Source organism: Catharus ustulatus, chromosome 16 (assembly GCF_009819885.2).
Source record: "Catharus ustulatus isolate bCatUst1 chromosome 16, bCatUst1.pri.v2, whole genome shotgun sequence".
In the NCBI taxonomy this organism is placed as follows: domain Eukaryota; kingdom Metazoa; phylum Chordata; class Aves; order Passeriformes; family Turdidae; genus Catharus; species Catharus ustulatus.
Genome location: NC_046236.1, coordinates 12,825,456 through 12,851,235, shown reverse-complemented (window position 1 = coordinate 12,851,235; position 25,780 = coordinate 12,825,456). Strand labels below are relative to the sequence as shown.

General features: G+C 42.0%; 1 protein-coding gene across 4 annotated transcripts in view; it reads right to left on the bottom strand.

Annotated features, from left to right (window-relative positions):
- SDK1 (sidekick cell adhesion molecule 1) overlaps nucleotides 1-25,780 on the bottom strand; it is a 388,639-nt gene that overhangs the window by 106,596 nt on the left and 256,263 nt on the right. For all 4 annotated transcript variants that reach the window (XM_033074164.2, XM_033074168.2, XM_033074167.2 and 1 more), the window contains 5 exons: nucleotides 19,374-19,510; nucleotides 12,583-12,730; nucleotides 11,610-11,750; nucleotides 7,997-8,178; nucleotides 402-517 (listed from right to left, as the gene is read on the bottom strand). In XM_033074164.2, coding sequence (XP_032930055.1) covers nucleotides 402-517; nucleotides 7,997-8,178; nucleotides 11,610-11,750; nucleotides 12,583-12,730; nucleotides 19,374-19,510 — 724 coding nt within the window. The remainder of the gene's footprint in view (nucleotides 1-401; nucleotides 518-7,996; nucleotides 8,179-11,609; nucleotides 11,751-12,582; nucleotides 12,731-19,373; nucleotides 19,511-25,780) is intronic.

Genomic DNA, 25,780 nt, shown 5'->3' with positions numbered 1-25,780 from the left:
GTGCCACAATGACATGTCTCCTGAGGTCTCCAAACTGACATGGAATTGCTTTCTGGCTTTGGAAACTCTCCAGGAAAATGACAAAGGTATAAGGACTTCTAGGTTATGATCCATTCCCTTTTCAGAACTTATATAAATTGCAAATACTGGAATCAGAGAATGGTTTGGGTTGGAAGGGACCTTGAAGATCATCCATTTCCAACCTCTGCCATGGGCAGGGACACCTTCCAGAATCCCAGGCTGTTCCAAGCCCTGTTAGGAGCAACATCTGCTCACTGTTCTCTTTATTTGACCCGTGTAAGATACTCCTGAAAGCACGGAGTCACTTTGGAGATTCAAGGTTGAAATTCTGTTTTACCCCAGGACTGTTAATGCAGACATTCTCTGAACTCTGGACTCACCTTGTACCCTTGGTTAATGCCATTGATGAACTGCTGGGGTGGAGGGTTCCAGAGGAACTGGATGGTTGTGGAATTCACAGCTTCAACCTGCACGTTCTGAGGTGGAGCTGTGGGCACTGCAGAGAGGGAACAAAACCAAACAGAGCAGAGAGGGAATGAGGGGGAAAAAGAGAAAAATGAGCACAGAACCCACTGAGTGTCACTGGCAGTCACAGAGTAATAACAACCTTGAGAGAGGGATGCACTTCCCGTGAAACAGCAGCGATTTGGAAAGCTGAGTAATTGGGTTAATTTCTCATCCTGTATTGGAGATTCCTTCAAGGGGAGGAGAAGAAATGGTTTCTGCAGCTTGTTATCCTGCAGAGGAGTTTCTCAGAAAGACTTGAGGCAGGAGCCACCTAAGGATAGGTGAGCACAGCTCTTTCAGTCATCCATGAGTGCACAGAGAATGGAGAGTTTCTAAGAGAAATTTCTTCAGTTCTTTAATGCTGCTCAATTCCCCAGATCAGACAAGAAAACATGGAGTTTGCACAATTAAGGTTCTAATTGTGAGTTATAATCTGGCAACAGCATCTATTTATTATTTACTGCTGCTTAAAGAATTAGGACCAGTCATATCACATGCAGTGAAGATTTTTCTTGGGAATTGGGAGTTGTTCTCATTTTATCTTGATATGATATGCATTCATGTATATTGAATTGATTATATATATCCTGAGCCAATACATCCTCTAATCTACTAAAAGTTGCATAAACATTTCATGCCAAGGATTTAATTAGACAGATGTTTTCTCAATACAAAAGAAAGCATGGAACATAAAGGCATGCTGCCTCCAAACAACCAGAACCAGCACTTAAATATTTCACCATTTAATAAACTGTCTCATTGCAAGCAATTTCTTCAACTTACTGCTTTAAGATGTCATTTCTATAGTTCTCAGAGGAAAGAATATTAATAGACAGGCCTGTTTTTCCAAAATTATCAAGCTTATAGCAATTTTAAGAAGAAAATGGCTATCTGAGTACAAAAAAATGGACTAAGACACTTTAAATCCTATAAAATAAGCTTAATAATGCTTAAAAAATATCACTATTGACAACCATGTGCATTTGTATTCTATGAAAGAGGAGCTATCCACAAGTGGTTTTGAAGTCTGGAAGGCTTTGTTCCTTCTGCTTCCAAGGGAGAGTTTCTGAAGCCAAATGATCTGTGCTTCTAAGGAGTATCCATGATTCCCACTGAGAAATGGGGGTTTCCTCCACACTTTTCAAACACAAGGCAGAAACTTTTAAAGTTCCAAACTACTTTTGAGAAGATGAGTCTTTGTGTGGAGAAGAAATGAAGAAAAGAAGTTCAAAAATGCAAAACTGTCCCCTTTTCTCACCAAAAGTGATTCTCTGTTTGGAAGAGACATAAAGGGGTGTTATTCTTAACTAGTGTAGACACTCCAGTAAGACAGAAGAGTGCACACTTATCAGAGATGTGCACAGCCCAGAAATATCAACACAGAAAAATGGAGAAATCCTCAAGGATTGTCAGGTTTGAAATGACAAGAGCATCCACTCCCATGCCCTCTGTTACTAAAATTCCCTGAAGATTCTGCCCCAGCTCCAAACTTCACTCTGCTCTTTTTTTTAACTTCAGTAGCTGTGTATTAGTCAGAACTTTCTTGCCCTAATTTAAAACTTGATGTCACAATTTATGAACTATGCATAATTATTGAGTTCTGGAAGCAGAGTTTATCTGATAGTACTCTAAATTTTCATTAGAATCTGGGCCCTACTTCCTGCCATGTATCATAATTCCCTGTGTGCTTTTGGAAGGTTATACTATTATCTGAATGACCTGTAGACATCATAAAGTTTTTGTAGTTAAGAGATTCACCAAATCATCCTGAGATACAGTCATAAATATTAAAGTCACTCTACAGTCATAATGAGTTGCTTTGGCTACAGTCCCCCACTAAATGCATTTTTTCTTATTCATGTTCTTGATGAAACTGTTTATTATGAGAGCCACAAGACTTATTTAAATCTGCTTTTGTGTGCAATACCTTATATAGTTAATGGCTAACATGCATAAAATTTTTACAAGTCAAAATCCTTACTTTCCTGCATATTTGCATATTCAGACATTGTAACTGCCAGAGATTTGTTATTGCAGAAGAAAATTGTGTTACAGGCCTTCATGTTAGTTTGTTATCAGAGAGTCACCAGGATATCACTGATGGATTAATCTTCTCCTGCCAGGAAGGCTAAATCAGCTGAGCATCACCAAGCTCCAAGTTTTCATTTGTGCTCCTCACAGTCCTCAAAAAGGCTCAGGCAAACACTTGAGCATAGGTTTACTACAGTTTTAGGAATGTGGATAACCAAATGCATTAGTTATTTCTTTTAAAAAGGGAAATATTTTTTGTTCATTAGGAGATAATTTTCTGAAACAAGAATATATGGTCATAGCAGAAAAAATATCTGCTGTAATACTAAAAATAGAAAAGATTATGAACAGAAAATATAAAACCTTCAGAATGTTGGAAATCATGATTTATATCACAATTCCTCCTTGGATATCTTTATTGAAAAATCAACATCTGCATCTCAATTAATGCATTTAAAAGATGGAAACATGGTCCATCTGATATGCATAAGCTTAATTATACTGCAGAAGACATAATGTAATACATTTTTATATTTTTAATCAGTGAAATATTGGCATTATAATCTCAAATTTACTTCAAAGTGCCAGTGTAAAATTCTCCTTTTATGTCCTGATATTAAAGACTTCCTTGGGTATCTGAGCAGTTCTGCATTTTAAAAAGAAAAGAAGTTTGAGAGAAGCTAAATCAGAATTGACCTTCTGATCACTTCAAAACTGAAATACTTTTCCAAGATTATAGAGAGTAACTTCCTGAAGCTGTGGCTGTCTGCACAAAGGATTTTCTCATTTAGTGGTAGATACCTTTCCTCTTCCTACAAATTTGTTGTCAAGCTGTACAGAAGCTGCCAATGTCAAACAGGTGTTCAAGAGTAATCCCCAAGTATTTACACTCCCAGCTTTTAAACCTGTACTTCATCATGTCTGCAAGTATTCCAAAGCCATCCCACACTGGAGATCCATCTGGGAGTCATCTCAGAGCTGCAGATCAAATTGGTCAGACACAACCAACTGTTACTCTCCTCCTGATAAAATGTTCATGTGGTTGGAAATCTACGGAGAGCTCAGCCCCCGGGACTGCGGGTTAATGCACAGCATTCCAAGTGGAAAAGGTCATGGAAGCACTCTAGATAAAAACCATTAAAAGGGTTTCACTGACAAGATAATTGAGAGGAGAAAGGCGCTGAGGTTAAGCATGTGTGCATGGAATTACTCTGTCCGTGGCCACGTGCGAGCCGCATGTAAATCCTGCGGCGTTTCTGACCGCCAGACTCCTGCTCCTAAATGTGGATCTACAACACAGGCTTGCAAAAAAGGCTCCTCTGGAGCTCCTGACCTTCGAGGGGGCAGCTTGCCTGTCTCAGGCAGCCTTGTGGAACTGCAGGTTTTCTCTCAGTGAGGACTTGGCTGCTCCTTTAATGCACCAGCCTGAGGTGCTGAGCTGCACGTCCCATGGGAGCGCTGGGGATGTGGAGCCTGTAATTCCTCCTGGGAAGTCTCTTCCCTCTGCTCCCTGCTGGCATTCTGTGCTCTGAACAGTGCTGTCTGTAAGTCTACACATCTGAGAATCTGCACTCTGGAATTCAGCAGGGTGAGATTTGGCACTATGATGAGTTGGGTTTCTTGGGGTGGGAAACGCCTCCTTCCTTTCCTGCAGGCCCCTCACACAGACAAGATTTTATTTCTTTATCAAGAGCTGGGGCAAGGGGCCTCTCTGAGAGAGCTGCTGATTTCACTTCCTTGTGAAATCATGTAAAAACAAAATAAAAGCAGTAGATGGCAAATGATAGCTAAGCAAGGCAAGCCCCCCAGACACTACAACTCCAACCTCTACTGCACAGGAGCAGCCGGGCCAAGAACAGCCATGGGTGCTCCCAGGCCATTCACTCCCCAAAGGAAGGGAACGAAGATTTTTAAGGTATTTTTGCCAGGAAAGCCCAAGGGAAAGCTAAAGGAAAATAGCTTTTCACTGAGATAAAGTGAATGGTTGCAGAGGATACTCCACAGTCAGGGATTCCTTTTTCAAGATTATTTCCTACATAAAGCAGGGAGCTTTCAGTTAACTGGGTTTCCTCTGGCTCTTCTACCTCAGCCATACGCATTTCTCTGAGTCATCTCAGTGCCTGAGGAAGAAGCTGCTTTGGACCTGGCTGAACAGTCTCCTCTTGCTTTTATTTTTTCCACACCATCAAGACTCACCAGTCTGGTGGCTTTTATTCAGGAAGGGCTTTTGCTTGGCCTGGCAAGGGGTGTCCGTGCATGGCAAAGAAGGAGAAAAAAAACGCATTCAAGTACATGTTGAGATCTGTGAACTTTGGGACATAAGACTGGCTTTTGAGATATGCATCAAGAGAAAGACATGGCACTAAAAGCAGAAACAGAAGCAGTTGATGTCAATGGAGAGGCTAATGGAAGCAATGTCTCTACTTGCAAACCTTGCCCTGCTTAACCTAAGGCATGGTAGGAGTTTTTCAAAGAGAGAGAAGTTCAGAGATATTCACAGTGGTGAGATAAAAGGGAAAGACCCAAAGTAAGGGGTGGAAGCTGCTACTTTATCAAATCAACCTGCAGAAAAAAGGCAAACATGCCCAAAGTACAGAGCAGAGACAATGTTGTCACCACAGAGAGATGTTTATACCTTCACAAAGCTATTATTACATGAAAAGGTATTGGGAAACTTCAGGTTTTCATATGGCAACGAGAAGTCCTGCAGGACACTGCTTAAATAAGTAAAATTGCCCTATGCAGAGGGCTGGCACAAATCCCTGTGAAAAGTAACATCAAAGCAAGGAACAGCTGGAGAAACTCTGATGATGAAAGACCTATATATACAGAGCATCAAAGGATTAGGCTGAATATCACTCTGAAAAGACTTTCAAGATTTTAGAGACAGTCAACCTGTCTGACCCTCGTGCTGGGATGTTCAGTGCTCTGCCAGTAAGTCTTTCTGACATTTTATCTCACTGACACTATGCACCAACTTCCTCCAAGTTCAGATCCCTCAGCACCTCATGAGCTTGGCTGTGTTCTGGAAGTTGGTGATTTTCGAGGAGCTTGGAGCAGCTGATTAGTTTTCAGTGGCTAAAGCAATGCCAGAGGACTAATAAGGGATTAATAGACTAGCTCCTGGTATAAATCCACAGCTTATATGGGCAGTCAATAGCCCCTATGACAAAGGTGCCAATATGCTGATGTGCTCCTGCCAATGGGTTGATCTGCTCCCAGGGTTCATTTCCTCCCAGGGTCTGGCTGCACAGCACACTTGATTAGTACAGGGTATTTTTCATCTGCAGACAGACAGGTTCTTGCCAGCGCAGCTCACATCATTTAATGCATGTCAGAGCAGAGGCAGTGGTGGTGTGGTAGTAGGAGAGGGGGATGGATGGGAGTGTGTGTCTTTGACATTTATCTCTGCTCATATTAAAATCAGAATATGATTTACAAGGCATTTTTACACATGGCTTTTTCTTACTCCTGCTGGTTTGGTTTAGGAAAAACATTCTGGAGCGAGATGCAGTTACAAGATCTTCCTGTCTTTTCTCAACTACAATAAACATAAAGGAGCAGAGATTGGGACAGGAGCACATTACATATGGAGACTGAATATGAATCCAGTTTCAAATTTTATTTATACCAACCAGTCTCCCTTTTCAGCTCTAAATGTAAAAAGGCTTCAAACTCTTTTTAAAACAGGACATTTACCTTTGGTGAACCCAGCAAGGCTCATTGGGAGGTGGCAGCATCCATGATGTAGTTATTAACAGTTATTAATACCAATATGAAATAAATCAGAAATATCCAGTTTTTCTTCCATGTCTACCCAGCACTGAGGAATTACATGAAGCCAAAGAGGCCAGTGCAGGTTGGCCTGCTGTCTGAGCACTCTTGCTGATTAACATGAATGCAGGACTGACTGCACCTAATTTATAACAGAGGATTTATACCCTTATAAATGACAACAGACAGCCAATCAATAAAGGATGATAATAACTGCACATAATATCAAGGGAAATTAGAGTCAATTACAGGGTTTAAGGAAAAAGAGTGTGAAGTCCAAACCTGGGCCTTAATAGATGGAAGGTTAAGGTGCTATGATAGCTTAAAATGTGCAAATAAACAAGGTAATGAATTACAAGCATAATCACAAAAGGGATTCAAATTCTGTGGGCAAACCAATTCTCTGCAGAGCTTGGGTCTTTAGTGGGATAGAAAACATTAATCCTGGATGCAAGGAGAAGACTTCAAGAAAAGCATTTCAAGGTCTGCTATAAATACTTCCAGAATGAGGTTGAGTGTGCTTAGGCTCCTCTAAACTATGAGACTTGACATGCCCTAAGACAAAATACAGATAGTTCTTTCTCTAATTGTTGTGGTTAATTAGTGTTGCATATGAATAATCTTTTTTTAAATATCTCCCTACTCCTCAAACTGTATCTAATCATGTTATAACCTACTCCTAGTAACAATTAACAAACAACTACATCTTCTTCACTGATGGAAAATTAACTGATGCACTGTAAATCTTCAAGTTTTTAAAACAGTGTAATTGTTTTATGAGCAATGAAGTAGAGCCCATGTCCTGTCCAGTGCTCAGCATGCAGCACAGCCCTGCAATTATGGGAATATATGGAAGCCTTAAGGACCTGGCACTTAATTATCCTACAGATTTTTATACCAATCTAGAGGTGTAAACATGCCTTACACCGGTTGTAAAAAGTAATTACATATCCTTTTGTTGGTGTAATTTATACTCTTCTTAAAGCACTTAAAAAACTGTGGAGGAGCTGTAGCATAAAAATCAGGGCTTTAAAGATCATTTTATCTTCCCCTTTGCAAGTATCTGCACCATTCCTGAAATGCTTCAGAACCCTTTCTCCACAGGTTGTATTTCTCTCCCTACACTTCCCTTACAATTTATTCCATATTTCTAAAACAAGGTATTCTGTGATTATCAGAACTAATGCAGCTGGTTCACTCTGTCTGTCTCCTATATTGCATATGCAGCATCTTGCATGCCTTGGCCATGATAAAACCAATTCCCTGCCATATTTTCTCTAACTCTCCTGGCAGGGTAACCTCAGCCCCTGCCTGTCACAAGTCCCATAAATCCATTCCCCAGGACCCCAGCTCCCATCAGCATTTCTATTTATTACTTCTGCTGCAGCTGACTCTGACCTGCAAGTGTGGCAACACGTCATCACCAGGGTCAACAAAACAGATAATTCTTGACTTCACTCCCAGCTCTTCCTACAACAGAGATAGAGCAGAGACTCAGCTCTGCTCAGGCATTTGAAATGTTCAGGTTTCCCTGCTCCAAGCTGTCTGTCAAATTTGACTGAAGTGACCCTTGAACTCCAGGTTCTGAGGTGGGATTGGCAGGCAGCACATCCCCTAAGGGAGCTGTGGGATGATCAGGGAGATGCTGGTGGGATGTGCTCACCTCCCTGCAGTGTGTACTCTGTCACAGGCCTGCTGAAGGCTCCCAGCCCAGCTCCGTTGTAAGATGCCACCTGGATTTCATACTGGGTCCAGATGATCAGGTCTTTCACCAAGCAGTAGTTGATTTCTGCACTGGTGATGTTCTTGTACTGGTACTCTCCTGGGAGGCCGGCCAGGCGATACCTGCCACGTGGGGAGAAGAATTAGCTGCTTAATTAGATGGTATCAATTAGAGAAAATATCCTGACTGGCAAAAGAGCTTTCTTTGTGAAGAGGCAATATGCAAAGTTTTACAGCACAGTTTTACCAAGAATAATGAAAAATAATCAGGAGGAACATAGCAACTTCTGATAAGACCATATCATGTTTGACTGCTATGGTATTTATAATCTGATCTCACTTAGATTACAGGCTCAGGGCTAAACAAAACGGGTATTTTATCCTGTTTTATGGTTGCAGAAAAATTACAGCTTTTTAAATGTGGCTTGTCTAGTAAAAGCTGTGATTTAGTACAAAAAATAGCCCAGATGTGATTTTTATCAGAGTGCTGCTGTAAATCAGCCTGAAAAATGGGTTTTTTACCTTCACTTCTGAAATCTGAAAAGGAAGAGCTCAGAGGGCTCTGACCTCCTGGAATCTCAGCCACTGGCACCTCTGGCTTCCACCAGAATTTACTTCACAGAATATTTTAAATAAGGATTGAATACAGTTGAGACTGAAGGGTTGGGTAAGCACTGGAATTCCAGGAGAAGGGCTGTGTCAAACACAGCTGGGTGATAAATACCCTGAAACTCTTTCTGCTGAGACATGGGAAGCTCAAACACCAAATACCTTTTCCCACATAAAAACTGTATTGCAGAAAACAGAGCCTCTTTGGTGTGTCTCTTCAGGCCAACAAACTACAGAAAAGAAGTAAATTATAGAAAGCAAACAAACCTTGCAAATCTGTGAATGTGAACAATACTGTTTGTTTTCCTTCCTTTAGGAAAGAGGTACAGTGGATGCTCACAATATGCTAATTCTCAAAAAAATAAAAAACCAGAGGCCAAATAAGGGACACAAGGCATTACAATTCCATGAAAAAGACAAATATGGAAACATCTGTATTTTTATTCACCACACAACTTTTATACACTCTCACCCATCCTTTGCTTCCCTGCAATCACCAAAAGTTTATTGACACAGAACAATTTCATTGACAGCTTACAGACATTTTAAATTCATCTAAGTAAAAGTGGTGCAATGTTTATGACTAGACAACTTCTTGTGTTTCAGCCAGTGATTTTTGTTCTAAAATCTTCCTATAAAGAGATCAGCTCTTAATCACTGACACCTCTATTTTCTGCTGCTTGCCTGACCATCCTTTAACTCACTTAATATCTGTAATGCTACACAAGTGTGATTCCATTTATGAAATACAAATTAAAATAAAGAAATACCAGCCCTCAGCTGAGTTTATCGAATGTTTTGCTCCCCCTTTCTCCTTCTCACCTCCCGTGCAGGGTGTGAGCTCCCTGGCAAGTCAGTTCTTAGTGCAGCAATGCTGTGACTCCTGCCCAGCAGACAAGGTGCAAATGCTCCTGTGATTTAATCTGTCCTGCTGTTAGCATGGCAGACCCCGAAATGCAATCGTGGCAGTGAGAAAAAGGGCAGAGGAAGGAGGCCAGTTCAGAAATGTCATGTCTTCATGATTTTTCTCACCATGGACTTTGATGGATACTCCACATGACTTGTGCAGTGCACCTTCACTTTTAAAGATCAGGTGTTCCATCAATTTAGCATCTTGCATGTCTTGAGCTTTGGGTCTCTGGGATGGCTTTTCATTCTGCTATGCCCTGATTCTGCAGAAATCAGTGCAGGAACATTGCTCTTCAGTGCATATTGCTGTGACCACACAATTCAATGTGGAAAAACAGCCTGGTTTATTACCTGGGACAGTTGTGCTTTTATGTGATAATCTTAAATTCCTGTTGAATAAATGGTTTCTCTGCTCTGCTGTCAAGACAAAGCAAGAAGATACCAAAAATGCTCACAGATTGAGCATAATGAATATGAGCACTATTAAAATGGAAAGAGATGTTACAGCAAGGTCAGGGATCAATTATGCAGATAAATGCTGTTGAAAGTACCAAAATTAAACATTATTGGAAATGCTATAAGGAGAAAACAGCACAGATTGCCAGAACTAGAAGCCTATGGTATTGCTTTTTAAAGGACTTAATGCTGAGACTGGCAAAGACTCCCTGGGAATACCTAAGGAACTAATCCTACCACTGAGGAGACCAGCTGGAAGAGAAGAATTGCATAAACAATCTTTGCACCCTGTGCAAATGGGAACCCAAAATTCAGGACAAGGGTCTGTCTGCAGGCAGAAGTTAAAGAATCATTCCCCACTGATGACAAAACATTTTCAACTGAGCCCAGCCCTAAACTTTGCACCAACAGCACTTGCACAGGGGGCTCCCCTCTGCTAAGGGCTCTGTGCAGGGGACAGGAGATGAACAGACTCAGCTCTGCCTGCAGAGGGAACTTCCCAGCCCTATTTTGGGAGCTCACCAATGCTCTTAACATGACAAAAACCTTTCCATCCACGCCAGAAAAAGTAGGAGCACAGCATGAGCAGGATGTTGGCATTTAAACTGCAGCATTTAGTTATCTTTTACAGTTCTGGAGGACACTGTATTAAAAATGTCAGCAGCCTGCCCACAGGAGGCTGCAGCCATCACTTGGAAATATGTCAGGGGCTGGGAGTTTCCCACAAAAACTCTAATTTAGATAGTGCCTCTTTCCCTAGAGGTGTGGTCCTAGCTGGCTGCTAGCACTGCCGGGTGTGGAGGATGCCAAATGAGCAGTAATCTATAGTGGAATTGGGTAGGAGTGAGTCCCGAAAAATCACCTAAGAGAAATGCTCTGCAAAGCCTCTCAAGTGTGGCAACACCTTTTCCAACACAATGAATCCCGTGTCAGCAGCCAGATTGGATGTGTGCAGGATTCCCAGGTACCTGCCTGAATGTGTTTCTCATTAATAAACACAGAAAGGGCTGAAAGGAGCTTACTCAACTGGCTGATTTTCAAAACCAAACCAAGGTCTGCCACGAAGCATCTGACCTGTCATTCCCTCTCTCCATTTTGTTTGGCACAAAAGTGAAGTTTATTGATTCTTTTCTGCTCCTCCATAGGCAGGAGCCCTGTTGTGTCTTTGATAAATTTAATTAACCTTTTGAGCAGGGAGCTGAGCTTGTAATAAGCAAATATACATCTGCATAGGCTGCACTGTACCAGCCTCCCACGTGAACACTTGCATTACTTGTGCTTCACTTCCCTTTGAAAATAAAGTGAAATAAAAGGATGCAGTGAGTCTCCACAGGGAGTTGGTCCTTTGGAGCCCCCAGACTCTCTAGAACAGACAGGCCAGAATTTAAGTGCCTGCACCCTTGTGACCCCTTGAAGAGTTTCTGTTTTCTCCCAGGGCAGCCTGAGTGCTTGCAAACAATAACTAATATCTTTAATTCAGCTAGAGATAGTTTTTATTACACTCTTAAGTCACACCATTTGAGCTCCCTTGTGCACACCTGGACCAATCTCTGGATTTTCCAGGTTAGGAAAGGACTCACCTCAGGATGTAGCCATGGAGAACCCCATTGTGCTCACTCTCAGGAGGAGGCTGCCACTGCACCATGATGGACTGATTGGTTCTCCCACTGGCCACAATGTTTTTAGGGGGGGCACTGGGGGGCTCCTCAGGTAGCATCAACCTAAGTACAAAAGAATGTGATGGACATGAGTGTTGAAAGAAAACATAAATAACAGTCTATTTCCTGTATCCACTCCAAGTGAAGCACTTTCTTTTATCACAGTCTGATGACTAGAAAGAAATATAATGCTGATCAAACTGCTGAAGACATGCATGAAATAGTTACAACAAATCAACATAATAGGAAATCAGTTAAGCAAGCAACAAGACAGACAGCTGAGGTAACCCTATTCTCTTGGAATCACCCAGGCTGCTACAACTCTTTAAAAAGATTACAAGCCTGAATGAGTAAGAGCTCAGGTCCAGTGTCTGTGACTCCTTCCAAATTGTTTCTTTCAGCTCTTTCAATATTTTTCATATCAAACTCCTACATTTTGAAAAAGCCATTTAGAGTTCAGCTGTTCTGCAATTCAAGCTTGCAGCAAGCTTTGGTTCACAGAAGAAGGGGGATGCATTTGAAACTGAATATGATGAAGCCATCCTTCTCTGTCACATCTGGGTAAATTCCAGAAGTGACATTGCCATGACAGGGTGAGAGCTGTGCTCCTGCCCGGGCTAACTGCTGGGGCTTAGCACAAGAGCAAAATATCATTTCCAAGATCCTGCTCAGCTGATCCTCTGGAGCATGAGGCCACCTCTCCCATGATGTGCTGATCTCCTGCATCCCCTAAATGCCATCATCCCCAACTCCTGCCAGCTGCAGAGTACTCCAGAGTGAAATGGCAACTTCTCCCAATCATTGTGCAGAAGATTATTTTATTCCTTGACTCACAAGCAGCATTTTCCCCTCCCAAGGTCCCTCCCTCCAGCACACAGACACTGTTTGTCATTACCTGCTGGTCTCAGTGCTGTACTGGCCCTTTCCCACCTGGTTGACTGCACACACCCTGAACTGGTAGGTCCTGGCTGGAGTGAGGCCACTCACAGTGACACCAGTCATCTTGGGGTCAAGGTTGGACAGGTGAACCTTCCAGGGAGAATCTGTTGGAAAAATTAGCATGGGTAAAAAAGAAAAAAAAATGAAAGTGGCTGTCAAAAGCCCTGCAGAAGTGAGAAAATGGCTCTGACTGCTCAGAGCTCTTTGTGCTTGCTTCCCTCAGAGGAACTTTGGGAAGAAGTTTCTTTTCAGCAGAAGAAACCTTCCTGTCAGCCCACACGGTTATGCAGATTGCACATTTGTCTACTGGAAAGTGATGCTGCACATGTCATGGCATAATAAATAAAAACTATATTCATTAACATTTTAATAAAAGAGGAAACAAGCATGATAAAGACAGATGGGCTGTGTATTTCACAACCCATCTGTTTGGCAGGCCATCACACCACCACACCCATGAGTGGCTCTGGTGGAAGGATTCTAATGAAATTCACAGGCAGTTTGGAATATCTTCCTACCCAGCTTGCAAGCAGGTGTAGAAGCGTGACTCTCTCTGCCAAATCAGCCTTTTGCTGCAAGACCTGAGAAAGCTTCTGCTGCTGATTCTACGTGTCTGCAATCTATTTTTTTTCTTTTTTTTTTTTTCTCTAGTGATAGTATTCAGCATGGAATCTAATTGTCCCAGGAAGATGCCCTGGTAGAAAGAGCCCTGGCACCATTCTAAACCCCTTGCTGTCAGTTCAAATTCTTGCCATACCGAGCTCCTCTGATGCCCAAATTCCAAGTTTTCAAAGAGGTCAGAAATGAAACACGTGGAAAATTAAATATTCTGACTCCTTCTCTCCATAGCCTGGTGTCACATATTCTCCCTGAAGTCATGACTGAAACAGTCAGGGAGAGGTGACATTTGGTCTGTGTTGCAACAGTAGAGCAACGGAATCAGCCAATTTGAAGATTTGTTCAGTTTTTAAATAATACCAGCTGTTTTCATGCTCCCTGCTCAAAATTACTAACACTTCTGGAAATTGCTGAGGAGCTTGCTGTGGATTTTGGCAGCGTTATGTGTGCATGTTGCTCATCAGAAGTGCATCGTGGCTCCTGGCAGGTCACCTCAACGTCTGCCTGAAAATGAAGATGAGATGTCCCAGACGTGGAAAGCTGTTAAACTTCACACCAAGACAGAAGCCACTCATTTTGTGCTTTTCTGGCAGATTCCTTAGCAAGTTTAAGTCCTCTAGGGTGTGATGCCAGTTGGGCTATAAACACTGCATCTTCAAATTACTCCAAATGTATTTATTCCAGTAAGGGCCTTGCCAGAACCAAGTCTTTTTTAACAGGAAAACTGACACAGCAGAATACTGGGAATGCTGGACAGGGACATTTGCACAGCAGTCAAGGTCTGTCCTTGCCAATTGTTGATTTACCAACAGCCACTTTGGCTGCAAGATCCTGATGCCAATTTATCTTAGCTGAACACTGGATTTCTTTTAGAGAGCCCCTAGAGGAAGCACACCTGTGCCACCTAGCAAAGCGTTACTTGGGAGTTTTTTGCACCCTAGTTCCATCTGAATTTCCACAGGTTTCCCTTGAGATTTACCAAACAGCCTTGTTATGGCCAGAGTGCACAGCAACAAATCAGGGAAAGCTGGAGTTAAGGTATGGCTGACTTAGTGCATTGCCTGAAGGAACTTTCTGAGGAAAATGGAAGAGCAGACACCAAGAGGGGAGCGAAATACCCTTGTATGAGCTACTTGGGCAGTGGTCCGTTTCCTAGAGCATTTCATTTGTTTACTGCCAGTGTAAACACCACCTGAGAGTGCTTAACCCAAGCAGCTCAATGTAGTGAGCAGTTTGATTCAACAACAGGCCCTATTAATCTCCTCAGCACCTTGGGGCTTTGCTCTGTTTATATGCTGCATCTGTAGAATACTTTATTAATTCTTTTTCCTCTCCTGGTGGAAGATAAAAGATCTGGCAGGAAGAGAGATTAAACTGGAAACTAATATAAACGAAGCCTATTCATCTCCTGGGCACTCTGATTCAGGGAGGAGGGCGGTTCAGGGAGCATTTGCTCACTCCTGGAGCACTGGGTACACTGAGTGTGCAGAGTATCTTTAAAATTTAAATGTCAAGTCTTTTTATTTTTTGACAATCAATAAACAAAGCACTCAAAAAAAAAAATAAAAAAGGATCTCCCTCTTTAGATACACACAACTAACCTCAGGATTGTGCAGAAGCTCTTTTCACTGTGGAGAAGAGCAATTCTGACAAGGGAAACATGCCATAAAATTTTCAACACCGCCTCTCCTGTCCTCCAGGGATGGCTGTCACTCACCTGTCCCAGGAAGCCTGGAGAAGCTCCATGGTGACAAAAGACTTGCCAGGTCAAACTATTAAAAAAGCTTCTGTTAGACTGACCAGAGTCTGCTAATCCTTCATTTAACTTCAGCTGCCCAGAACATACTCTGGGCTCTGCTGCTCTTCCCCCGTAATTGCTGCTGTCTGAACAACTTCCATGTTGAGCTGTCTGTCGTCTTACAAATATTGGGCATTCTGAATTAACTCTGATTGCCTCTCCAAGTTAATTTATTGGAAATGACGAATCTCACAGGCTGTTCTCTGGTTTACGATGTCATTTCGGGGGTTTTAGAAATTGCATTTTTTTTTTTTTTTCTCTCATGAATTTTTGGATGTGCTTGTGATGCGTTCAATAACTCTGGCTATGTGCCAAGAGGCATTTCTTCTCTATTTCCCTGCCTACCCTACAGTTCATGCATTAATTGTAATTTCCCCAAAAATCATTTCTAATTTGATATTACCAATCAGATCTACTGCAGAAAGCTGATTTTTGCAGGTTTGGAACATATTTCCAGCTCTTTCCTTCTCCAGGGGGTTTTGCATAGATGGCAGCATAGGAATTTGCTGTACTGCTGGAATTCACTGAATTCATCTTTCAAATCTTTGTAGCAATATGATATTGCAAACAAATCCAAATGAAAGCTAAATGGTTCACCCTTTGTTTGGCAGGACCTATATAAGGTCTACCAGTGGCCTGAAAAAAAAATATTTTAAAATTATCATATTTAGATCTGAATCACAATCATGGCAATGCAGTTTTACTTTGATTTTTGCAGATTTATCAATGAGTTCAATACTTGCTATTTGATTATTTGTACCAAATTCAGGATGACAATTGATAGGTTTTAGTTAAGCATGTAGAGATGCTTTCCACAGGAGCTTTTATTATCTCCTCATTGGCACAACGTGATGAATCTGAGTTATATCATTACCTCACACAGCACAGATATCCCAGAATACAATAAAACAAAAAAGGGCTTTTATCTTAATTGTCCTCAGCAGAATTCTATAAGTCTTAATTCATTTCTTCAGTTAAAAGACTATTCAGAATATTTTTTTGATTAATTCCTTCAGTCTAGACCTCTTTGGAATAAAATAAGCATATCCCCTCCTAACTCTATGAAGACACTTCATTGGAATTCTGAGGTAAATTGCAATGGGGCTAAACAGGTCATGAAACATCCAAAATTATATTAGTGCAAATGACAGCAGTGCATGGTACTATTTATTTGAAAATCCTATTTCAAATCAAGGTTCACATTCTTGGCTCTGTGTGGGCAGGAATACTTAATGACTGTGTTTCCTTGGAACTGTGTTTTTCAAATTAGATTATAAATTTGCCCCCAAATGTTTAGGCCATATGTCTCAAGTCACCCACAGACACAGTCTACTGTGAATACTTGTGTTTTGAGAATTATTGCATTGTGCCAAATACATTAATTTTAAAAATTAGGTGGCTAGAATCGTTCATATTCCCAGCAATTTATGTGCACGATCTGCCACTGTTTTTTTTCCCTCTAATTAAAATAAGGGCTTTGTATCTCTTTACTGAATTGATATTAATGAAAAGGAGTTCTAATCCATGCCAGGTGGAGTGACACGCCTCCCTCTAATGCAGCTGGTAATTAAACCCCTGAAATTTATACTCGTTATTTTGAACACTCTTCAGCTATTTCTCTGCCACAGAGAGAAATTTGTGTATTCATTTATGGTACGTGCTTCAAAACCTACCATGGATCCTAAAGCTGTGAGAGAGACATCCAAAACAGAACAGCCAAAAAAAGGCAACAAAACAAGGCTGTGTTTCAGTACCTGTAACCAAAACATTCCAACTCCAAACATTCCAACTCCACAGAACTAAGAACAAAATCTGCACAGCTTTGCTAACTGGAAAATAAAGGATAATTCTGGTGTCCCTCCTTCACATTTGAAAGTGAAGGGGGTTGGGTGGGAGGCACATTGCTCTGCTGTGACAGTGACAGAGCTTGTGGAGGGTGTTCCCTGTCTCCCCGACAGTCACTCCTTCTGCAGCACAAAACCCAAACAGAAATTGTCTTTGAAAAGCAAAGAGAGTTTCTGCAGAGTCCTATCAGACCAAGCTATACCTACACAACATCAAATGCCAGCTTTGTGCACAGACAGTGCTTGGCATGGCTGGGAACAAAGGGAAGGTGATGGTTTCCAGAAGAGCAGGAGGTCTGGAGAAGCTAAATATTAACCATACACTGCTGAGATCAAAATAACCCTGAAAAACAAACACTTCAGGAAAATAGAAACCAAAACAAGCCAGTGACAGTGTGCAGACATTGCAGTGTTCCAAACCCAAGTCACTGCTGACATTGCTGTGCTATTCTGTGTATATGGAACAAGAGAGCACAGCAACAGTGGAATAGCAAGGGCTCAGATCCTTCCCTGTTCTACTTCTGTGGGCAACCATTTACACACTGCACATAAAAGCAAAGTAAATAAAGAAAACAGTTTAAAGGACAGCAAGACCTGGGGTATATCTGGGAGTTAAGCTGTTCTGTTCACAACAAACCTGGTCTGTGTTTGGCTTTTGCAGCTTTGAGCTGTGGCAGGACACGGACCTGTGCTTTGGGACAATGAGAGCCTCTCAGTGGCAGATTGCAGTGACACCAGCCAAAATTATTTGATCTATCACAGAGTGAGCAGTGGTTCACAGGACCCTGTGCTGTTCTCAGGGATTGTGTGCATGCTTTCCAAAGAACTACTGTTGATTTTGGCTGAGCCTTCCACCAATTTCAGTGAATTAATTCTAAAATGATGGCACATCTACCCCATTCCTATACAACTGCAAAGCATCCTTGGTAGGAAGGACTTGAAGACCTTCCAAACTCCTCCATGACACAAGAAAGATGATGGAATGAGATGATCATTAAGGTCCCTTCCAATTGAAACAATTCCATGATTCTCCTGGCACTGAATGAGCTGCCTCTTCTTTTAGGGACTTGTCCCAGTCAATGCAGCCCACTGCAGGACCCAAGTGCACATGTTCTGCCACCTCTGTGCTGTTTCTGTGTAAATATAGCTCTGGGATCTTTGCATCACGTTCCCACACTGGGACTTCACTAATTTGTCATCCACAAAACCACTGGGAAACCAGGAGCAGAAGGGGAACATCCTTGGGCAAAAGACCAGGGAAGGAAAAGAGGAAAAACAGGCAGTTACTGGCCTGTAGTTATGGGAGGCAAGGAGAGAAGAGTGAAAATAAAAGGAAGGTGTGATAAAAAGGTAGAGGAGGAGTATGAGTGCAGGATTGTGGATTTTTCTTGCTCATTTGTTACAAAAAGATCAGGAGTCTTTGCTTGAAAAGAGCTATTTTAAGGACAGCAGTCCTGGGCGTGACTTTGGATTTCTGCTAGGATTAGAAACCTGCACTTTTCTTAAGAGTTGTCAAGATCACCAGTTCTGGGACCTCCACATCTGAGAAGTTGTGCACTCCAGCCTGCAAAGCAAAAGGCTTGTATGTGATCTGAAGCCCAAGTTTCCCCTCAAGCTCTCTGTGTGGCAAAACAAACTGCTGCTCCCAGATAATCAGAAATCAGAACTGTTTCACATTCAGTTATGCAGTGACTAATTTCCACATGTCACAAAAAGTGATGCTCTTAATTTTTTCATCAGGAATCAATTGTTCAGCTTGGATTTCCAGCTCCTAGGGTGATAGAGATTAGAAAGTATTGCCAAGGTGACCGATTTCCATATAACCTCATCTTTCCATCAACTGCTAAAGAGGCATTAGCAATGTCCCTGAATAACCTTGCAGACTGAGGGCCACGGAGGACCTGGTGTACAGCATGATAAATCTGGGAAGTGGCAATTCCCAATGCCCACATTTGTAACCCAGGAAGTCAGATATTTGGATTGCACTCAAGCATCCCCAACCACCTACCTCAAGGAAGGGTGTAAAATGATAATCTAGAGAAAGCAGAGAAAATAGATGAGCCCACAGAGAGGTAAGACAGCTGCTCCTCTTGACATCCAAGTTTGTTCCTTTGACAGACCATCAGTTCCTTGAGTTATCACCCTCTGCATCTTTTAGGTGAAATTGGGACTCTGAATGCACCAAGAAATCCATGAAATTGGAGAAAAGGCCATGGGAAGGAACAAACTGGCCATTGCTGTTTTATTGAGGAATGAGCTGTCGTGCCTCAAGCCTGGCTGGCAACACTAGAGGTGGAACTAAGACTTTCCTGTAAAACTTTCCTCCATCTCAGCCTTCCTTGTCATTCCACTCTCTCAGCGTGCAAACACCTGAGCGCAAAACCCCTCATTTAGCAAATTTCAGCAGCATTTTGTCAGCAGCTCTGTGGAGAGGTGAGTCTGAAGGAAGAATTAAGAACACCACGAGGCTGAGAAGGATTTACTTACTGTTCTCAGAGAGCTCCACCACGTAGTAGAGCACGGGGCTGTTGCCGTCGAAGGGGCGCACCCAGGAGAGCATCACACTGCGGCTGTAGGAGGAGTTCAGGGTGGCCACAAGGTTCTGAGGGGAGTGAGGCAGCTCACTGTGGAGCAAAAGGGAGGAAAAAAAATATAAACCAGCACAGAAAAATTATTCTGCGTTTCACTCAGCTCCAGTCTTACGGGCTGGCGACATCAGCCCTGTGTGATGATGGATAGAAAACCACCGGCAGCTATTGTGCAATTAAATAAATGAAAGGCATCTTGGAATTCTTCACAGTTTTATTCTGTTTGGGAGGGGAAAAAGAAATTATGCTGAAAGTCCCAAGGCTGATGCTTAGAGCAGCTAATGGACATGTCATTAAATGTGGAAAAACGCCAATTTTCATCCTGTTTTTGATTGAGCAAGTTGGTCAATAAATTCCCTCTCTCACTTTTTCTCCCTTCTTACAATGATGTCCTACAATGTGACAGCAGTGATACGTATAAACAGTAAAACACATGGGAGATATGATTTAACATGGAATTTTTCATACTCAAGGAAGCAGAAGACATTGACACTATCCGCACAGAGCGACTAATCAAAATTACCATATGTATTCTTAGGCTACAGAACAGCTTGATTTACTCACGGATTCAGGCTTATCCTGTCATGGGTAGGATCCTTCCTCCCTATAATAAGAATTTTTTTGGAAGCACCCAACCAGAAAATGTAGTGAAAAATGCCTGCAGAAACCCCATGGAAAGACAACATAAAACATTTCAAAAACAAAAATAAAACAGCAGCTCAATTAAAATGTGTAATTTCTACGCATAAAGGAAATTTGTGGAAAAACATTTCATTTGTACCCATTGGCTGAAAGTGGGAGCTGCGTGGTGAAGTGAGAACACTAAATTCTGCTGCAACCCTTAAATGCTGATGTGTTTGAAGAGATAAAAGCCCTTCAGCATTACACTTAAGCGTGATTTTTGCTCCATATCATCCTGGTTCCTAAGGAGAACGAGGAATTTGGAGTGAAGGAAAAGCAAACAGGGCCAGTTTTTACCCATTCAATCTGCCCTCCTCCCCAGGAAGGCTGAGGGTGACCCTTCCACAGCTCAGGTCAGAGCAGAAAGCCATCAGGGCACTCCCATGCTGAAATTAAAAACTCACTAATTCCTGCTTGTGATGCATTTTGTCACTGAAGGCTCAGAGTTATTTAAAAACCGCAACTCCTCAGCCACTCACAAAAGTAAATACAGGCTCTGGCTCCCAGCCAGAACAATAAATATGTCCTGGATTTCTGTTTCTACTGGAAGATTGGGGAACATATGGAGAGCCAGACAATAGTTTTATTATTTTTCTGCTAGAGCCGTGAATGCTTTTGTTTACGTGCTTCTGATGGATACACACTGTGGAGTTAGCACCACAAAAAAAAAAAAATTGTTGGAAGAGCCAAAGAGTGGCAAGAAAAACACACAGCTAATGAGGCACCAGAAGCAGAAGGCACTTCCCTGCCCACCTCTCTCCAGGCAAGAGGGGTTGATATTTCCTAAGGCTAAACCTGAGACTCAAAGCCTTGTCTCATCTCATTTGACTTTAAACGCAGAACCAAATTAGCAGCACGGTGACCCCAGGCTCTTTCTGTAGTAAACATGGAATGACACCTCAGGGTGTGATTCAGATCTCAACTTCATTAAATCCCTTGCTTGAGATGCCTTGATGGTGAGAGTTTAACTTGACTGTTCTCACTCCTATCTGGGCGTGCACTGACAGCTCAGACGTGGCCACTTTGGGGCTCAAACAAACATCAGGCACAGCAAGCAGCCTGTGTGGGCCCAAAGGGAGCAGATTCTGAGCACAGCACTGTGAAATTTTGGATAAACAAGTTCAGGGAAGAGAGGGACTTGGAAACAAAGCAAGAGGGCAGCTGACCTGGGAGACAGAGTGTGGCTGTCACTGGAAAGTGTGGGGGTGTAAGATATGGCCATTTACCCAGGGACTACAGGAGTGTGCTGCTTAATTTTGAATGAAACATTAAATTATAATAAACATTAAACCTCCACCACCATTTATCATTATGTCCTAGGCAAGCTGGTTGGAAAAGTTTTTGTGATTAAGCTGGCAAAGGTAATTACTGAAGGGAAGAGTGAAACGTCTTGTTGCTACATGGCTCACAGAAGTCCCAGTCCCCACTTCATTTATCACCAGTCCCTGTGGGGAAGAGCTCAGAGAGGGGCTCCAGCTCCTCCTGGAAGGTGATGGCCACAGAAGCAGTGTGGGAGGAATGGCTGAGGGGGAGCTCACAGCAGATTAGCCCCATGTATCTGCTTTTCTGGGCAGCAAATGAGCACTCCAGTATATATTATGTATATATTATGGATATTCTCAAGGTGTGTATTCACTACTCTTGATGTCCTATACATTAGTAGGGCTCAATGAACAGCTCACTTGAAGACAGAGACTACACAATCAAGAAAGACTTAAAGCTTGGTCTCTCTTTCCAAGTGCACAAGACTCAGAAGACTTTTGAAGAAGGCATCCCCTTTTCTTTGTTTTTTAAAAGCACAAACTGAGTTAAAACCTGGGGTTTTGTTTGCTCAGGATTTGGGTTTAGCAGATTATTCTCTCAGATTGACAAGGACAATCAGCAGCAGCACGAGGGAAATGGGCACTTTCTGTTCTGACAGAGATTGAGTAGCGTGAGCTGCTGCTCCATCCAGACACCCCATCCACAAATATCACAAATATCACAAATATTGGGTTTGTCTTTACCCAAACGTGTCCATGCTCAACAGCAACAGATGGTGCTCACAGACTTAAACCCCTTGAGGCAGACAGAACAAGAAACACACCTGGACAGAAATAAATATTTAAAGCTACAAAGGCATTTCAGCACAGGAGGGTACCTCTCTGATTGTAGTATGCAAAAGCAGAGATTAATAAGTAGTAATTTCTACTTTAGCATGTGCTTACACTTTGTCTCCTTCTCATTTGCTGCCACATACCCTGTGGAAGGGATGATAAATGAGACCTGTACCACCATCATGAATATTCACATTCCCCAAAGAGATTGTTGCTTCTATTTTTCCTTTAAGAGGATTATTTTTCCTTGCTTCTAACACCCAAGAAATTATTGCAGAGAATTCTAATTTCAACCCTTTCTCAGGGTGAGGAGGACCTCAGCCTAGAGCTGGTCAGCACCAAGAAAGTGGATGAGGTTTAGGACAGTAACACCCAGAGCAGTGAACAGACCCTAACCAGACACACAAAGTGTAATTCCATAATTATATTTCTTTTGGTCGTTGAATCCCCAACAGGAAATATATGGAAGTTTTTCAATATAGGGTATCTTAAAACCTCATTTTTCTAATACTGAAGAATTGCATGGAGGCAAGTTTTCCATAACTTATTTTATGTGATAGCAAAATATGTGCATGGACACTTTAAAATCTGTAATTGATAGATAAGCCCAGGGTTAATGGCATTGCCACCAAGGTGACCTGAGGGAACTCTGACAAAGCAGTTAAAATAGTGCATTTGCAAGAAAAGAACATGAAGTCATTGTGACAATCTGGGAGAGAAATATTAGCCAGTTGCACATGATACATGCTCAAAACAGAAACCCTAATGTTTTGAGTCAGCTCATCACTGCCAGAGGGCAGCTGAAAAATTCACTCAGCAAACACATAGAGCGTTTTATAAAATTAGCTAAAAGCAGAGTATTTGCTGAGAAAAATAAACCAGACACAGTTTGGAGAGACTTCTGAGAAAAATGGTCCAGCAGCAGGTAATTAGAGAGACTGTGACTGAAGAGGGGATTACTAAAAAGGCAGAGGAGATTAAACAAGTTTCCTTGTCACTTTTTGAAAAGCCCTGCTCCTGTTTCCTGAAGGATTCCCAGCTCAGGTCCAGCAGGCAGGGGCTGCTCAGGAGCAGGGGTTCATCTGCCAGGGCTGATAACAGCGCTGGGCTGAGGCAGGGAGGGGATGCAGCACTCCTCAGACTTGATCATGGTTTAAATTAACAATCGTGGCAGCTGTTGCTCAGGACTCCGCAGTTTCTCTTGCAGAAGAATCCTCTCCAATTTACAAAGGCAGGAAGAATTTGTGTGAGGCAGTCCCGAGTTTTGAGGCTCTTTGTCTCTCACAGGTCTGTAACAAGGGGAATTTTTGGAATTAAAGGGTTGCTGAGTTCTAGAGTGCACAGATTTATTTCCCATTTCAATCTGCTCAGATCTGCAGATGACTTGGGATAGGGGTTTGAATGTCATGCCTTCCTTTGGCTGAAAACACCCATGTTCCTGCCATACCTTCACTGAGAAACACACACAATGGCATTTATTTCCAAATGCATTTCTGGGTGATATTTCTCCTTTGAGTATCAAGTGCACTCAGACTCAGCAGTGAACCTTGATTCTTGGATGACATCTCAATAGAGAGCTTGGAAAAATAAATAGAAGCCTTCCTTTCAGTGAGGAAGGAATAATATGTTTTCAAGTTTGACATTCCTCCTGCTTTCTCTCCCTGGAGAAAGGGGAAGAGATGGGCTATTGGAACCAAGGGATGTGGGATCTGTATCAAGTTACATTTGTAATGGGATGTCATTTTTATCTCTTACCCTGCACTGGTCATACCAGTTTTAATTTTAGCAGTAATTCTTTTTATGGGATATATTGGGAAGGAATTGGAAGAAGTGGCAATTATAAATAGTCCAGTAAAAAGCCTATCCAAATTCATGGATAGATGGCTGACAAAGGCAGTAGTGTGCATTCCTGGCAACCCACTGGGGTTTATGATAAGTGGTTAGCTCCCCTCTCCTGCTTTTGAAGAAGACAGAACAATAATAGCTCTTTCTCTGATGAAAGGGAACTGAAAGAAGATGAACTTGCTGCCAGGAATAAATTGCCTATTTTTGTATTACATTGTCCTTCCCATATTTTTGCATAGGAAAAGAGCCTAAAAGATTTTACTATATGTTGTGACATAACAGAGGCTTGTACAGGGCTTTGATTTTCCAACAATGCAGCATTACCATACTTTGCAGTCACATTCACACAACAAAGAGATCCTCTAGCATGGGCTGATATTGAGCAGTGGGTGTCATCAGGCACACATAGTGGTAATTCTGCATATTTTATACATCCTCAGAATCCTCAGGATACTCTGAGCTGGAATCAGCACAGTTTCCCATCAGGTGAGTGATCATGGTGATAACTCAGCTTTAGGAACAAACCATTTTCCTCTGTATGTATTTCAGGGTGGTGTTTACAAGACTATAAAAGTAAGCTAAATGAAACTGGGATGTTTCATAACATGCAATTACTTTCAGGATCAAACCCTGTGACTTGCAGGGATGCAAGAAAAGCAGGGGGCTCATCACCAAATGTTTCTGATATGCAGCTGAGAAACTCTACTAGGGGAAAAACAAAGTCAGTGTAAAATTAAAATCTATCTCTTGCTGAATAGAAACATCACTCGCAAATGTTTTACCTCATGCAAATCAAATCAAGTGATGTACATGGAGAATAAACACATTTAGAGGGAAGACAAATGAATGAATAGAGTATCTTGACTAGCAATTAGTTTCTGTGCCCAAGTACCATCAGTGCAAAATTGATGAGCAAGGTAACCTTTGGCTGCACTTTAGCAAGTTCTTCATTAGTTTTCTGGCTTTCCTTTGCAAATATTTTATTTCTTTTTTCATGCTGAGGAAGATGATCCATCCTGCCTGCAGCACCAATGTATCTGTGCCGTGCTATCAGTGCAGGTTCTTCCAGCAAGGAACAACACCTTTCTCCCCAAGCCTGACTTCCAGCAAGGGGAGGCAAAGGAAGAGAGAGTTTTCTTTCCCTCTTTTCAGAGATTTGAAAACTGGACCACTCAGAGATGAAATAACCTGAAGGTCGACAACCTTCTATTGAATCAGTTTGAACAGAAATCAGTAACAAACTTATTTGTGCTTTTGGAAATTCCTCTTGATGGGCACAGAGGTGGAGGAGGAACATGCTGATTTCTGGGGTGGAGAAAAAGGTGGGGAGAGATTTGGAGTTGTCAGGAAGGCTGTGTGGGACACAGTATTATCCATTGGGAGCTGCTCTAGTGTGGAACTGGTTGAGAGGCCTCCTTTGAGCATTTGTGTGACATTAGTGCTACTCAGGGCACTGAGGTGTAAGTGCTCATTGATGGGAACGTGCATGCCCTGTTTGTTAATGCTCCACACGAGGGAATTATCCAGGGAATGTTATAGATCTGTCATTCCTATACAAGCTGGAATTTAATTTAAGCTTTACTTCAGACGTTTCCTTTCCACATATTTTCTTCTTCATTTCACTCCTGTTGTATCGTGTATCTCTCTTCCTCGCAGATCTGTGCTGCTGAGCCAAACGATAATG